This window comes from Callionymus lyra, chromosome 11, assembly GCF_982586985.1.
Source record: "Callionymus lyra chromosome 11, fCalLyr1.hap1.1, whole genome shotgun sequence".
NCBI classification, from domain to species: Eukaryota; Metazoa; Chordata; class Actinopteri; order Syngnathiformes; family Callionymidae; genus Callionymus; species Callionymus lyra.
The window spans coordinates 24,277,625-24,291,586 of NC_141828.1; the positions used below are offsets into that span (position 1 = coordinate 24,277,625).

A 13,962-nucleotide genomic window follows, 5' to 3' on the forward strand; every position below is an offset into this window, starting at 1 on the left:
TTATTTTAACAAAAAAACGAAATTAAATATCAAATAATAATACTATAACCAAGACTGATCTTCAGCAACACTGTATTTACTTTTAATACGTTTCACATTTATTCTATCTTTATTCAGCGTTGGCGTAGTTTTGATTTCAAAATCAAAAGAGTAGTTGAACAGAGAATTTGCAGTGGTTTTAAATAACTTCTTTTATTTTAATTAAAAATGGACATGTGGGAATTCATTTTGTGTTTTTGGCATTTCTTCTCGATTAGATGTTGACAAAGAAAGAACAAGTGAAGCTTTATTTCTCAACTCAACTTTAAAAAGTGTCAAACTATAAAAATAGTTATCTGAAGACACTTTACACTTTAAATAAAACATTTCACAACAAAGGGAAATACAGAAGGTAACTAATCTTTAAAAACATGTTCCAGTGAATCAAAGCAAGTTACAGTGGTGAGAAGAAATTCAGGCAGAAACCTCGAGCAGAACCAGACTGAATGGTCTTCTGCTTTGAATAACTGGGAGGGGAGAGAGAGAGACAGTGGGATGGAGAAGAAATGAGAGGGAGAGAGACATGGAGAAAAAAGAAACTGTTTTATTAAAGTTTTATTGTTGCTGGTAGTAGAAATAATTACAAAATAAATAATTACATTTTACATATTTATAGCATCAGCAAGAAAAAATGGTTATAAAGTCGATTAAATATAAAAATAGACGTTAAATATTTTTGGTAAATAGAAATTTCAAAGGTTTTTCCTTGAATGTTTGCACTTTTGCTTTTCTATCTTGAGCGTTGCTCGTGGACTAAATAGAGACTGACATTTAACACAAAACGCCATCTTTAAAAGGTCAAGTCCATTAGCTGTGTGCTGTAAAAAATAAGACCAATTAGGTGCAGATATTAATCCCGGTGAAGCGGCTACACAGGCACAGATTAAGTGAACATCCGGGTTAAATTAATTTCCTGAAAGGAAACAAAAACTAAGCCCGGCACCAGGGAACGTGGAAACTCAACAAAAGGACACAAACTAAAGTCCAAAAATCTCTTTTGTTTCTCTTTTTGAGCTGATTTATGGGGCGGCGTGTGAAGAGGTCAGCAGAGGTCGTTGGAATACCAGATTAGGCCATTAGGGGAAGAAGACTTTATGCTTCTTTAATCCCCTCATCATAATCTGGGCTTCTTTCTCTCTGCCTCTAATGGCCAGAAGACAATAAGACGCGCTAATCTGTCCACCGGGACGGCGAAGGGCCACGCGGAGAAATCTGCCGGAACACACCGGCTCAAATGTTTTGAAGATTATTTCACTGGCATTTCTGCTCTATTAGATAGAGAGCGGGGAGAAGAGGGGGATGAGAGGAGAGCAGGACAGGGAGGAGCAGCCAAAGTTTGCTCTGGTATTGAAATATTTGGTTTTGTTTTGAAGGAAGGAACAAGTGATGCAAGATGTAGAAACATGCTCCCACCCTGGATCAGACAAAAGTCATGAATCACACCGTATGGTTTTAATTTACTTTCTTTTTTCTTTTTTATAACATACGGCACACCCTGGAATAGATCTGATCAAGATAGTTTCTGCCTCACTTGAGCTACACTTTTGTTTTTCATGACTTTTCTATGTATTATATGTTATATATATAATAAAAATGTTTTATATATATTTGACACTTGATATTCTCTCATTTACAGTTGTAGCCAAAACAAACACAAAAAACATTTTCTAAAATGGACCATTTTTATTTAAGAAACAAATGAGTGATTAAAAGACGGTTATAACAAGCATAATGTGATTTGTAGTACGATGGTGTAAGTTTTGAAATGTCTGAAAACATAAATAAAAACACTGAAAAACACGTAAATCAGTAAAAATCATAAAAATATGAAGAATGTCATCACTCTTCATATTTTTATGATGATGATGATGATGAAGAGGATGATGATGATGAAGATAATGACGACGACGAAGAAGAGAATGATGATGAAGATGATGATGATTATGATGATGATGATGATGAAAATAATGAATGAAGAGGATGATTTTGATGATGATGAGCATGATGATGATGATTATGAAAAAAATAATGAATGAAGAGGATGATGATGATGATGATGAAAATAATGAATGAAGAGGATGATGATGATGATGATGAGAATAATGAATGAAGAGGCTGATGATGATGATGAGGATGATGATGATGATGATGATGATGATGATGATGATGATGATGATGATGATGATGATGATGAGAATAATGAATGAAGAGGCTGATGATGATGATGAGGATGATGATGATGATGATGATGATAAAAATAATGAATGAAGAGGATGATGATGATGATGATGAAAATAATGAATGAAGAGGCTGATGATGATGATGAGGATGATGATGATGATGATGATGATGATGATGATGATGATGATGATGATGAAAATAATGAATGAAGAGGATGATGATGATGATGATGAAAATAATGAATGAAGAGGATGATGATGATGATGATGAGAATAATGAATGAAGAGGCTGATGATGATGATGAGGATGATGATGATGATGATGATGATGATGATGATGATGATGATGATGATGAGAATAATGAATGAAGAGGCTGATGATGATGTTGAGGATGATGATGATGATGATGATGATGATGAATGAAGAGGATGATGATGATGATGATGAAAATAATGAATGAAGAGGATGATGATGATGATGATGATGATGATGATGATGATGATGATGATGATGATGATGATGATGTAAATAATGAATGAAGAGGATGATGATGAGGATGAGGATGAGGATGATGATGATGATGATGATGATGATGATGATGATGATGATGATGATGATGATGATGATGATGATGATGATGATGAAAATAATGAATGAACATGATGATGATGCTGATGAGGATGATGAAGAGGATGATGATGATGATGATGACGATGATGATGAAAATAATGAATGAACATGATGATGATGCTGAAGAGGAAGATAATGATGATGATTAAATTTGAGCTACAAATGAATCATAAAAAAAAATCTTGTTCACTTCACGAGGGCCGCTTTAACACAGTCAAAGGGCCAAATGAAGCCCCTGAGGCGAAGACTCGACGTGACATGAATAAGTGGTCTTGAGAAGAAACACTACAACACTAGAAGAAAGCAGTAACATTTTCTTTAAAAAAAAAAAAAAATCCACCGTCTGATACTTCAAACAACAAATCCTTGAGTTTAAAGGCTTAACCGATGCTAAAATCTCCGGCGCTTTTTTTAATACTATAAGACAGGATTTAATATCCCATTTATTGTGAATGATTTTCATCCCGCGGCAGCGATGTGAAGATAACAACAGAATTAGGTCCTGGTCGGCTGTTTGTGTCACCGGTGGAAGGGATGCGACTCCTCGCTGAAGAAAAGGAGTCCATCCTCGGAGGGTTGGCTTGAAAAGGTCAAACACGTCTCTGCATGTGAACTTTTCAATCATCCACACATGCGGGTGGTTTTCATGTCGACTCCTGTCCTCTCCTGGTCCGTACATGTCTGCCGTGACACCACTGGGTCAGGACCCAAAGTGGGTCACAGGCCTATGTTTAATGGATCCCCTCATGACCACGGTAGTGATTTGCTTCCAGACTTTTCCCAAGATGAGGAGCTAAATGTTTAATTTAGGTCCCTGGCTGGGAAGACTTAAGAGCCCTGGTCTTCAATGATAGCCGGACCTCGAGCTCAACACTAGGGACATCCAGTCCCCCGCACCACGAGGGGGTCTGTCCTCGGCTGATAACCGGGCTCTTAATGTGATCTCCTCTTTTCTCCTTCGCCCCGACATGCACTTCCTCACATTCCTTCATCTCGTCCTCCTTCTAGATCATGGCTCCGCTTCAACCGTGGACCGCTGGGCTTCTGGCCGTCCTGGCCTTGGCCACGTCCCCTGGAATCTGTGGCGACTCCGATCCTCTGGTGGCCGAGGCAGAGATCGTGAAGAAAGAGACTCATCCTGTCCTGTTTAGGCAGAAGAGAGACTGGATCTGGAACTCCCTCTATGTGGAGGAGGAGAAACCTGCGCCAGACCCCTACAAGATCGGACAGGTGAGCCCTCGACCCACCTGGTCTCAGGAAGTGTATCCCTTAACCTTCATCTCTGTCTTCCATCGCAGCTCAAGTCCAGTCAGCGAGTGGAGGTGAAGAGGTTTAAAATCGAAGGCGAAGGCGCCAACTCCATCTTCACCGTGGACCACAAGGGAGACCTTTTCGTCCGTAGATCTCTGGACAGAGAAGAGAAGAGCCTTTATCACCTGACGGCCACCATGTATGACGGGAACAACAAGGTGATCGAGGACTCCGGGGACTTTGTGGTCCAGGTGACGGATATCAACGACAACAGTCCGGTTTTCCCCGGAATATTCAACGGATCTATCATGGAGAGATCGTCTATAGGTAAGAGGTGGTGATGTGTCGATGAAGCCTCATGACACACCTGATGATGAAAATGATTGAAAGGCCACTATATGGCACTCTCAGTTTGAAAATGATAGCATTAAATATTTAGTATATTAGAGCCCAAGATTAGAAAACAGAGGACTTTCAAAATGACACTGTATCATGATACTCATTTGCTGTTTCATGAAGCTTCATCAACACATCACTAGTTTCTTGAGTGTTAGATCGATTGTTGGGGTTAGCGCTAACCATAAGGCTAACCAGTATCAGCTTGATTTCATCTGGTAACACAAACATATATTCTTAGAGACATTTCAGATGGAAAGTCAAGTTAAAAAATGCAATGGTTTGCGACTCTCAAATGGGTGTGGTTCCTGATTGTATCTGTTTTGCAATCTGGGGTATTTATTACGAAAATATTGATACACTTAAATATTTTTTACAGTATATCGTATGTTATACTCAACATGAAAAATATATATTTTTGGTTTTATCATTACTATTATTATTGGCTTTCAAATGTTTTTATTGATATTGTAGTTATTTATATGTTTATCTCATTAAGTGTGTATAAAATAAAATCATTCAATTTTTATTGTTATATACAGTATATAGTAATTTTTACTTCCAGTCAACATCAAATATTGTCTGTTTCTGTCTTACAAAAACATTTCCAGATAGATGGCAGTCCTTACCCTCTCCCCAGCTAAAGCGTAAATCCACTAGTTTTTGGCATTGTCTGAGGACGAGAGGATACAGTGGACTCCAGTAGCTTTTAAAGCTGATGTTTGAACAAATTTATGTAAAAAAAAAAAAAATGAAAGCAGGTACTCAAGGAGCCATGAGGTCTGTAAATTCTTCAACACCAGAGTCAAGTACTTGACAATACTACAAATATATCCTTATTACTACAGTATCACAATATATCATGTATCTGTATTGTGATACATATCGTATCGCCAGATTCTTGCCAATACACACACCTAGTATTTACATGAATTGTGATTTTATCTCTGTCTAGGGTCAAACTCAAGGCCAAATCTGGCCCACCTAGTCATTTTATGTGGCCCACCAAGAAACTTTCTCAGAAAGAGTGAGGAGATACATTTGCCAGGAATGTTTGATGAGCAAAGACGAACACAGATATAATAGGATAGACCGTACCTTTAAATATAAATTAATTTAATTTAATATAATAAATTGAAGGGAGCAAAGTTCAGAATCTTGACATTATGGAAAACAAGGGATTATTGACATTATTTAATCTAAAAACATTTGAATCCACAGGAACCAAAGTGATCGAGGTGAGAGCTACTGACGCAGATGATCCCACGACTGCGAACGGGGAGCTCAGGTACTCCTTGATCAACAGCGGCGACCTGTCAGCGTTTGAAATCGACAGCATTTCAGGTAAAGATTGTCTTCAGAAGCACCAAATAAACATATATATACAGTGAGTATATGAAGAGTCAAGATCAATGGTGGAATGGTTTCTCTGCAGGCGTGATCAGCTGCAAGATCAACTCTCTGGACCGAGAGACGAGGAGTAAGTACGTGGTGGTGGTCAAAGCTCAGGACATGAGAGGAATGGCCTCGGGCAGCACCGGCACCACCTCGGTCACCATCAGTGTCACCGACACCAACGACAACATGGCATCGTTCAGCAGACGTGAGCAGCTTCAAGTTTTCATGTCAAATGGCTGTTTCCCAATGGTTGTTTTTATTATGTTAATATTATTTAATGTGTTGAAACATGAATTTGTTTACATCCCATCCCACATCTCTAGTTATTATCTCCATTTTCAAAAGTGTTCAAATACATTTGGAAGTAAAGCATGTCCTTGTAGAAGAACAGACATTGGAAAACCTTTTGTAAAAAGTTTATTTTCTCTGCCTCAACACCTTTGTAACAGCAGTTTCTTTCTTCAGGGACTTATGAACTCTACGTTCCTGAAAACCACAAGTTGAGCGAGAGGATCGGCACTCTGGATTTGGAGGACAGAGATCTCATTCAGAACAAAGAACCCATCTTCACTCTGCCCAGCGAGTACAACCGGAGGTTCGGCATCGAACTCACGCCCACCAAGGACGGCAACCTTGTGCTGAGACAAGTACGACACATTTGTAAACCTTCTAATCCATCACAAACAACAGCTTTATAAATTGCAACTATTCAGTTTGTAAGGACAAACACGCTCAAGTGGCAGGAAGAAAAATAATTCTGCTTTTAAATCTCGATTCTTGAGTGATGCTTTTATTTGGAGACGATTGAAAAACTAGTCGGGGGAGAAAAAAGGAGTAATCTTAAAATCCAGCCCACAAAAGGGTTCATCCAGGGATCACGAGCCAGCAGTCGGAATTATCTGGACTTTAATTTGTAAGGACATTTTCATGTCTTGTTATCTGCTTTTGGGGTTTTTATTGAAACACATGATGGATTCAGAAACCAGGGACAGTTAAGCTTGTAATATTTTCAGCAGGTTGGCTTTGCTGAATTGTGTTTCTCAGATAAAGTATTTAGGACATCAGAGAGCTAAAAATGTATTAAAGCGAGACGCTAAAAGAGGAAAACTGGGTGGAATGGAAGAACCTTCTGGTCTTAGACTGGTAAGCTGTTTTCAGACGTCGCAGCCAGCGATGCTTGTTATCACTATTTTAATCCTGTCAACAGAATTTCTACCTGTTTGCGGCTCAACTGATGACGCGAAGGGCGAGAATTAGACCATAAGCTGCTTTAAACAGAAGAGAAAATGTAAATCACTGGAATAGTAATTAATATATGTAGCTTGTTTTTTATCCTCTTTTATTTGTTCCTTTTATGTATGTAAAACTAAATATTAAATTAATTATATTTTAAGGCATTATAACACTTTTTTAATTTTAAATTGTAAAACATTGGATAATATGAATGATTTTTTTTTCTATTTATAAACTTTAAATCATATTAAGATTAAAGCTCAACTAAGCTTTCTTTTTTTGTTTTACCATCATGTTAAATTATTTATTTTTCCCTAACTTCTGAACAAAATGTAACAATAGCATCTGGATTGCAGAAGGTTTTGAAAGAGTCATCTTTCACTTGAATGGCTTTTAACTGCTGCTGCTACTAATGCTTATTGCAGCATTCCAGCTAGCAAAACAAATCAGGAATTCTTTGCAAAAAATATCATAAAAGTACAAAGATAATTCAACTTCTATGTCACTTGTTTTTTGTTAATTTAACAGATGTTTTAGGGTTGATATAATAAGATTGTTATAGCAGCAATAATGCTAAGCTAACGTGGTTGGGCCGTTGGTTTGTTTACTTATTTTAGGACCACATTTTTGCGGTGGCCACACAAGAATTGAATCATTTTAAAAGTGGCTTTAATTTCTTTGTTGTATTCTATGTTTAATAAAGTTATGGGAAGATAGCCCCTTGGAGGAGGTATACGCTTTCAGAGTGCTTATTTACGGTTTTTAGTATTGATTTGGTTTTAAACAATTTTGTTGAATAAACTTTTAGAATTTTTGCAATGATTTAGATGTATATCAGTCATATTTGAATTTAACATTTTAAATGTTGAAACTTTGAATATTTTTTTAATTGAAATGTTTTTTTTGATGACCTATTCTTTTTGTAATAGTTGTGGTTTTTTTTAAATTTATAAAACGAATTTGTCAGCGAATTTCTATTGATAAGGCTTTCTATTCACAGCCTCTGGACTACGAGACGACCAGCAGCTACAACTTCACCATCCAGGTCCGGGAGAATCTCAGAAACTTACGCTTTCCTGCAGACAATGCAGGCACGGCCATCACTTCCGCTCTGGTAATTACCGTCTGTACCTCCTCAAATCCTTTAGACTCGTCTGGTAACTTCTAAATTGGCAGCCGGCGAGTGTGAATGTGCCTCAGACGGCTGAGCTCAGTGTTGTTTCCTCTGCGAGCGCTCGTTGAAATGACTGTGCTGAATGCATTACGACGGCAGGTAAACATCAAAGTGCTGGATGTGGACGAGCCGCCAGTGTTTTCTCAGAGCATTTACACCTTCACGGTTCTGGAGGAGAGGATTGTCAATAACATCGGAACCATCTCGGCAAAAGATCCGGACCGAGTGGGCAAGAGTATCCGGTATGAAACGCCTCGATTTTCTCCGTTAATGTGACACAGCTGACGGAGCTACTCTCTACTCTAGGTACTCCATCTTAGACAAGGACTGCCCACTCAGCATCAACCCCTTCACAGGTCAACTCTCCACCATTAGAACTCTGGACAGAGAGCTGGAGGCCACACACATGTTTCAGGTTAAAGCACAAGAGGAGCCAAGCGGTGAGTCACACATGCAACACACACACACGCACACACACACACACACACAACCCACACACGCACACCCGCTCATTATTAGTCCTGTTTATAACAATAGACTCAAAGAAATACAAACCATGTGTTTGATTTCACAATAAAACTGAGAGAACATAAGAAATGTTCTAGCCAACTATCTACACACACACACAAACACACATCTATACAAACACACATCCACACACAGACACACACACACACATCCATCTACACAGACGCAAACTAACACACACACACTCTACACACACAAACGCAAAGATCATTACCAGCATACAACTTTTTGTTGACAGCCCTGTTCACACAATCGCACACCTACACATGTAAACACACAAATACACACCTACACACACATCAATACATGCAAAGACACAAATGTGCACCTAAACACACAAACATCTATACATACAAACACACAAACATGCACCTAACCACACACACATCTATACATGCAAACACACAAACATGCACTTAAACACACAAACACACAAACATCTATACATACAAACACACAAACATGCACCTAAACACACACACATCTATACATGCAAACGTGCACCTACACACATGTCTATCCATGCAAACAAACAAACACGCACCTAAACACACACATCTATACATGCAAACACACAAACATGCACCTAAACACACAAACACGCACACATCTATACATGCAAACACACAAACATGCACCTAAACACACACACATCTATACATGCAAACACACAAACATGCACCTAAACACACAAACATCTAAACATGCAAACACACAAACATGTACCTTAACACACACACATCTATACACGCAAACGCGCACATACTCACACATCTATGCATGCAAACACACTGTTCTTTTTTATTTATTGTAAAGCATATTGTCGGTAAACAGAAATACTCATTCAATCACTCATACTAATATTAAAAACTAACCATTTAAACTTTTTTTCTGTTTAACGGGATAAACCTCCAGGAAAACAATCAAACATGTATTGCAGAAATAGATAACGTGAAATAACTAGAAATACAGGATTTTCCATTCAGCAGCAGCTCAGCCAACTCAACATCTGTCTCTCTATTCGTCAGTGCCAAAGACTCAAAGATGTTCTTTTCTTTCTAGTTCAGGCTCAAAACTTTCTGTCTCGTCTTCGTTTCCTCCGAAATCTTCTTACTTGGTTTCTATATTGGCGGCGCCATCATACGTTCTGTTATCTTCGTCTGCGGTTGAGATACTTTTATAATTCATGCCGCCGCACGAGAAAGTGTGATCCTGCCAATTTCACGAAAATAATTGACTTAGTGAAGCTTAACATATCCTATGGAAAATGTGTTTTTATGTCACTAACACTTATTTACACACCTGGTCTGCCCACACAGAATCACATTACAGCGTCTCTTTGTTCGTCGACTGCCTCTATATTTTTAGATCCACTCGTGAATCGAATTCCAAAGATCTATTTTGGTGTTTTGTCTTAGTGTTTAAGGAACAAAATGGTCGCCCGAGCTTGACAGGGTCTCCGATATAGAGGCCTATGTTCTGCACTAAAGATAGTTTTAAAGCCTCAGAACCAGAGACGCTTAAGAAAACCGCCTTAAATAAGATGGAAATTGTCACTGATGTGCGGCGCCAGGACGAGCGCTTTGAATCCGACAAACATTTTCCTCATATCAGGTGAAGATAAGCAGACATCGATGTAGAATAACATTTGTTTTTCATTGAAATTTTTCATCTATGATTTATTATTCTGTCTATGAAACTTCAGAGCTGGTCAAATTTAAAAATAAAAACTCACCGTCAGTTAAAGCAGAAACACAAACGGTGGATTAATTTAAATATGTAGCACGTTTAGCTAACACGCCTGTTTGATGAATTTGGAATGTTCCTTTTTCCTTTTTTGCAGTTTTTAAATGCATTATATTTTTGAGAAGGACGATTAGTTGTGAAGTGGCTTGTTGCTTTCTGAAATCACCAAGTGCAAAACACGGGGCCATAGACTCAAACCATGTGGCCCCGCATGAGGTCAAAATAAGAGATCAAAAACAGAACATTTAGAAATGTTTTCAATGGCTATCTAACTATTTCATTATTTATAACGGTTTAAAAAATATATTTTTGAATAGCTTTTTAATCCTCTTTTTTCGTGTTTTTTTGTTTTTATTGTAGAGCTTTTATATCCTTTTTTTTCTTTTTTTTTATGTACATACAATTCAATATTACAGAATTTATTTTATGGCATTAAAACACATTTTAGCTTTAAATTGTAAAATATTTGAATTAGGCAATGTTTTTTACTTAAATGAATTAAAATATATTATTATATTTTCATTTTTAGGTTTCCCATCGTATTACATTCTTTAATTGTTAATTCCTTGTTATGGTTGACAGCTCTGTAAAACCTTTTATATTATTCAACATTTTCATATTGAATTTAAAAGGCTACGAAGACATTTTTTTCAATTCATTTCTAAATGATTGAAATTAGAATATCAAACTTTATGTGAAAAAAAGTAATTTAAAATTAAAAAGAAAAGTAAAGACAAAATACATGTACATATATTAAAACCTAAAATTTAAACTTTCAATATTGAAATAATTTAAATTAATTAATCAGAAAAAAAGACATTTCTAATGGCATTGATATACTTCCATACAATTGATTTTGATGACAATGATTCTATTCGTCATACTTATTTGTCATTAGTTTGTTTTTATACAATTCATTAGCTAATATATTCTGGTCTTGTGTGTTCATGACTGTTTGCCTCTTACGTACAAGTGTAATGTTTGTGTTTCATACATTCTCTTCTTTATTGTAAAAACTAGAAAGAATCTCTCTGTATCTCTGCAAAATAACTTCGATGGATTGCCGAAGGTTTATAAAGAGTCATCATCTACCTGAGTGGCCTTCAACTGCTGCTGCTCATGTGCTTTGCAATGTTTTCAACAACAGCGTATTGCTGGTATTTTCAAGTCAAGTTGATCAAGTACAATAGAAGTATTTTAATGGATGTACTTCTGCAGGTTTGGAGGCTTTCGTCAAGGTCAACATCATCGTTCAAGACGTCAATGACAACAAACCTGAGCTGGTTGTTGATGAAACTATTCTGTGTGAGAACGACATGACGAACACAGTGAGTCATTTTTTCTTTCAAATGAAAATTAAAAGCTTTGTGACACATGATGTTTTATGTCATATTTTCACTCACCGTTACTTATTTTATTATCCATTTTTCTTAACCCTTGTGTTATCATAGGGTAGAGGTGACTCAAAGGTCCAAAAACAAATGTGTTTGTGGTATCCTTTTATTGGAGTCTCCAGTGTTGCTGCAACCTTTAGTCTTAATCATTATGAAATAAAAATAAAACATCAGATCTTTAAAAAACGTATTAAAGGATTGAACAGGTCAATTAATGTCCACATCATCCTTTTCACCCCGAAAACTCAAGAACAAACTGAACCAACACACACGAAAAATAAATTTGGTTTCACAAAATTATACCTACAGTATAGAGAGCAATAGCAACGTTACAAATACAAAAATAATGGATTCATGTGATTTAAAAAAAATAAAGCACTAATTGTGTTAAATGTATCGCTATTAATTACAAAATGTTACAACCTCATCATAAATACTTAAACATGTGACTTTTTTTTACAACAGAGATGAAAATTGTGAACCAAAATAAACAAATAAATGAGAACAAAACCAGAAAAAACACAAGTAATCAGTCGAATAATAGAATTGTGATTAATTGCATAACTTGACACCCCTTTTATAAATGTCAATATAGAAATTCTGAAAAACAGCACAAAATTCAAATCAAATATTATGAAACTACTTTATTTGTATTAGTTTGCTTCATGCTTCATCCTCTGCGACAAAAACCCATGTGATTATCTGTGATTCATTCTGTACAAAAGTTTACAGTAGTTTTTGTTAAGTTAAAGAAATGGAAGGGAAAATCGACGGAGCTTCTCTCGGTTCTATTCCCAGGTGATCGGAACGCTGAGAGCGACGGATAAAGACAACCAGCCGGCCTCCTTCACGTTCAGCCTGGCGTACCCGAGCTCCAACTTCTCCATCAAGGATTACGGAAGTAAGTCAATGTTTACTCTCTTGCCACCCGCTAAACTGCACTCGGAGAAATCCTCCGTCTCAGAGCCGCCGTCGCTATGCAACCGACACGACTCGGCTCGAGACGCCGCTCTGTTGCCGAGAGTTGAAATCATTTTTGATCGTCTACAATCTCGCTTAGGTTCCGTCCAACCAGATGGGGGATTTAGAGCGAGCCTGTCTGGTGCTAAAGTGCTGTCTGAGGAGCACAACAGCAAATATTGAAACTAATGAGAGCTGGTCGGCTGTTGGTCTGGCAGATCTCCGTTTACTTTTCATTGATCTGAGTAAAGATGGTTGATGGTTTGAGTCCTCTGAAGACCCTAACAAACCATTTCTACTTTCTTGATTTATTTATAAGAATCTATTGGGGTTGCTATGAAATATTACTGAGAGCCTACATGCTGAGTCATCTAGGTCAGCGACTGGCTGTTTTCAATGATGGAGTCTTGTAGGTTGTTTGACAGCCTTTAAAAAAGAAGATTTTAAAATGTTGCCACAATCTAATCCAGATGGGATGAAAGTACTTGTGATGCTTTTAGGCATCAGCAACCTTTACAAAAGATGTTTTTTTCCACTCTGAAGAAACACATTCTGTTCATGAAAATAAGGTAAATGCAACCTGAAGCAAAATATGTGAATTAACAAGTTTCATCCAAGCTCCTGAAAGTGCAGCCCAGGGGCTGAATGTAAACCAGCACCTCTATCTGGCCTACTGAAGTCTGTGAGACACTGACCTTGAAGAAATGTTCCCTGAAGAGTAAAAGTTTATATACATGATGTAAGACGTAAAAACCACAGATAATCACAATTTATTCTCTATTTTACTTATTATTCATGTTAGCCACCATTTCATGTTATTATTGGTTTTGTTTATATATTCCCAACAGCCAATACAGATAAAAAATGATTCTTCAATTTATTATACCTTGATCTTTCCTGTCATGATACATTTTTTTATAAAACAATGTTTATTTACTCAGTATTTGACATTGTTTTAACCATTTTCTCTATCCCTAGATAATTACTGCTGACAAAAAGTTGTCAATACATGTATTTAATAAATTATATTTT

General features: G+C 37.0%; 1 protein-coding gene across 1 annotated transcript in view; it reads left to right on the top strand.

Moving 5' to 3' along the window:
• The window catches only part of cdh5 (cadherin 5), a 50,770-nt gene that overhangs the window by 13,433 nt on the left and 23,375 nt on the right, over window positions 1-13,962 (top strand). Inside the window, exons 2-11 of the mRNA XM_087802271.1 lie at window positions 3,859-4,080; window positions 4,149-4,428; window positions 5,719-5,841; window positions 5,933-6,100; window positions 6,361-6,542; window positions 8,129-8,242; window positions 8,402-8,544; window positions 8,609-8,742; window positions 11,795-11,904; window positions 12,769-12,871. Coding sequence (XP_087658397.1) covers window positions 3,862-4,080; window positions 4,149-4,428; window positions 5,719-5,841; window positions 5,933-6,100; window positions 6,361-6,542; window positions 8,129-8,242; window positions 8,402-8,544; window positions 8,609-8,742; window positions 11,795-11,904; window positions 12,769-12,871 — 1,576 coding nt within the window. The 5' untranslated portion in view covers window positions 3,859-3,861. The remainder of the gene's footprint in view (window positions 1-3,858; window positions 4,081-4,148; window positions 4,429-5,718; window positions 5,842-5,932; window positions 6,101-6,360; window positions 6,543-8,128; window positions 8,243-8,401; window positions 8,545-8,608; window positions 8,743-11,794; window positions 11,905-12,768; window positions 12,872-13,962) is intronic.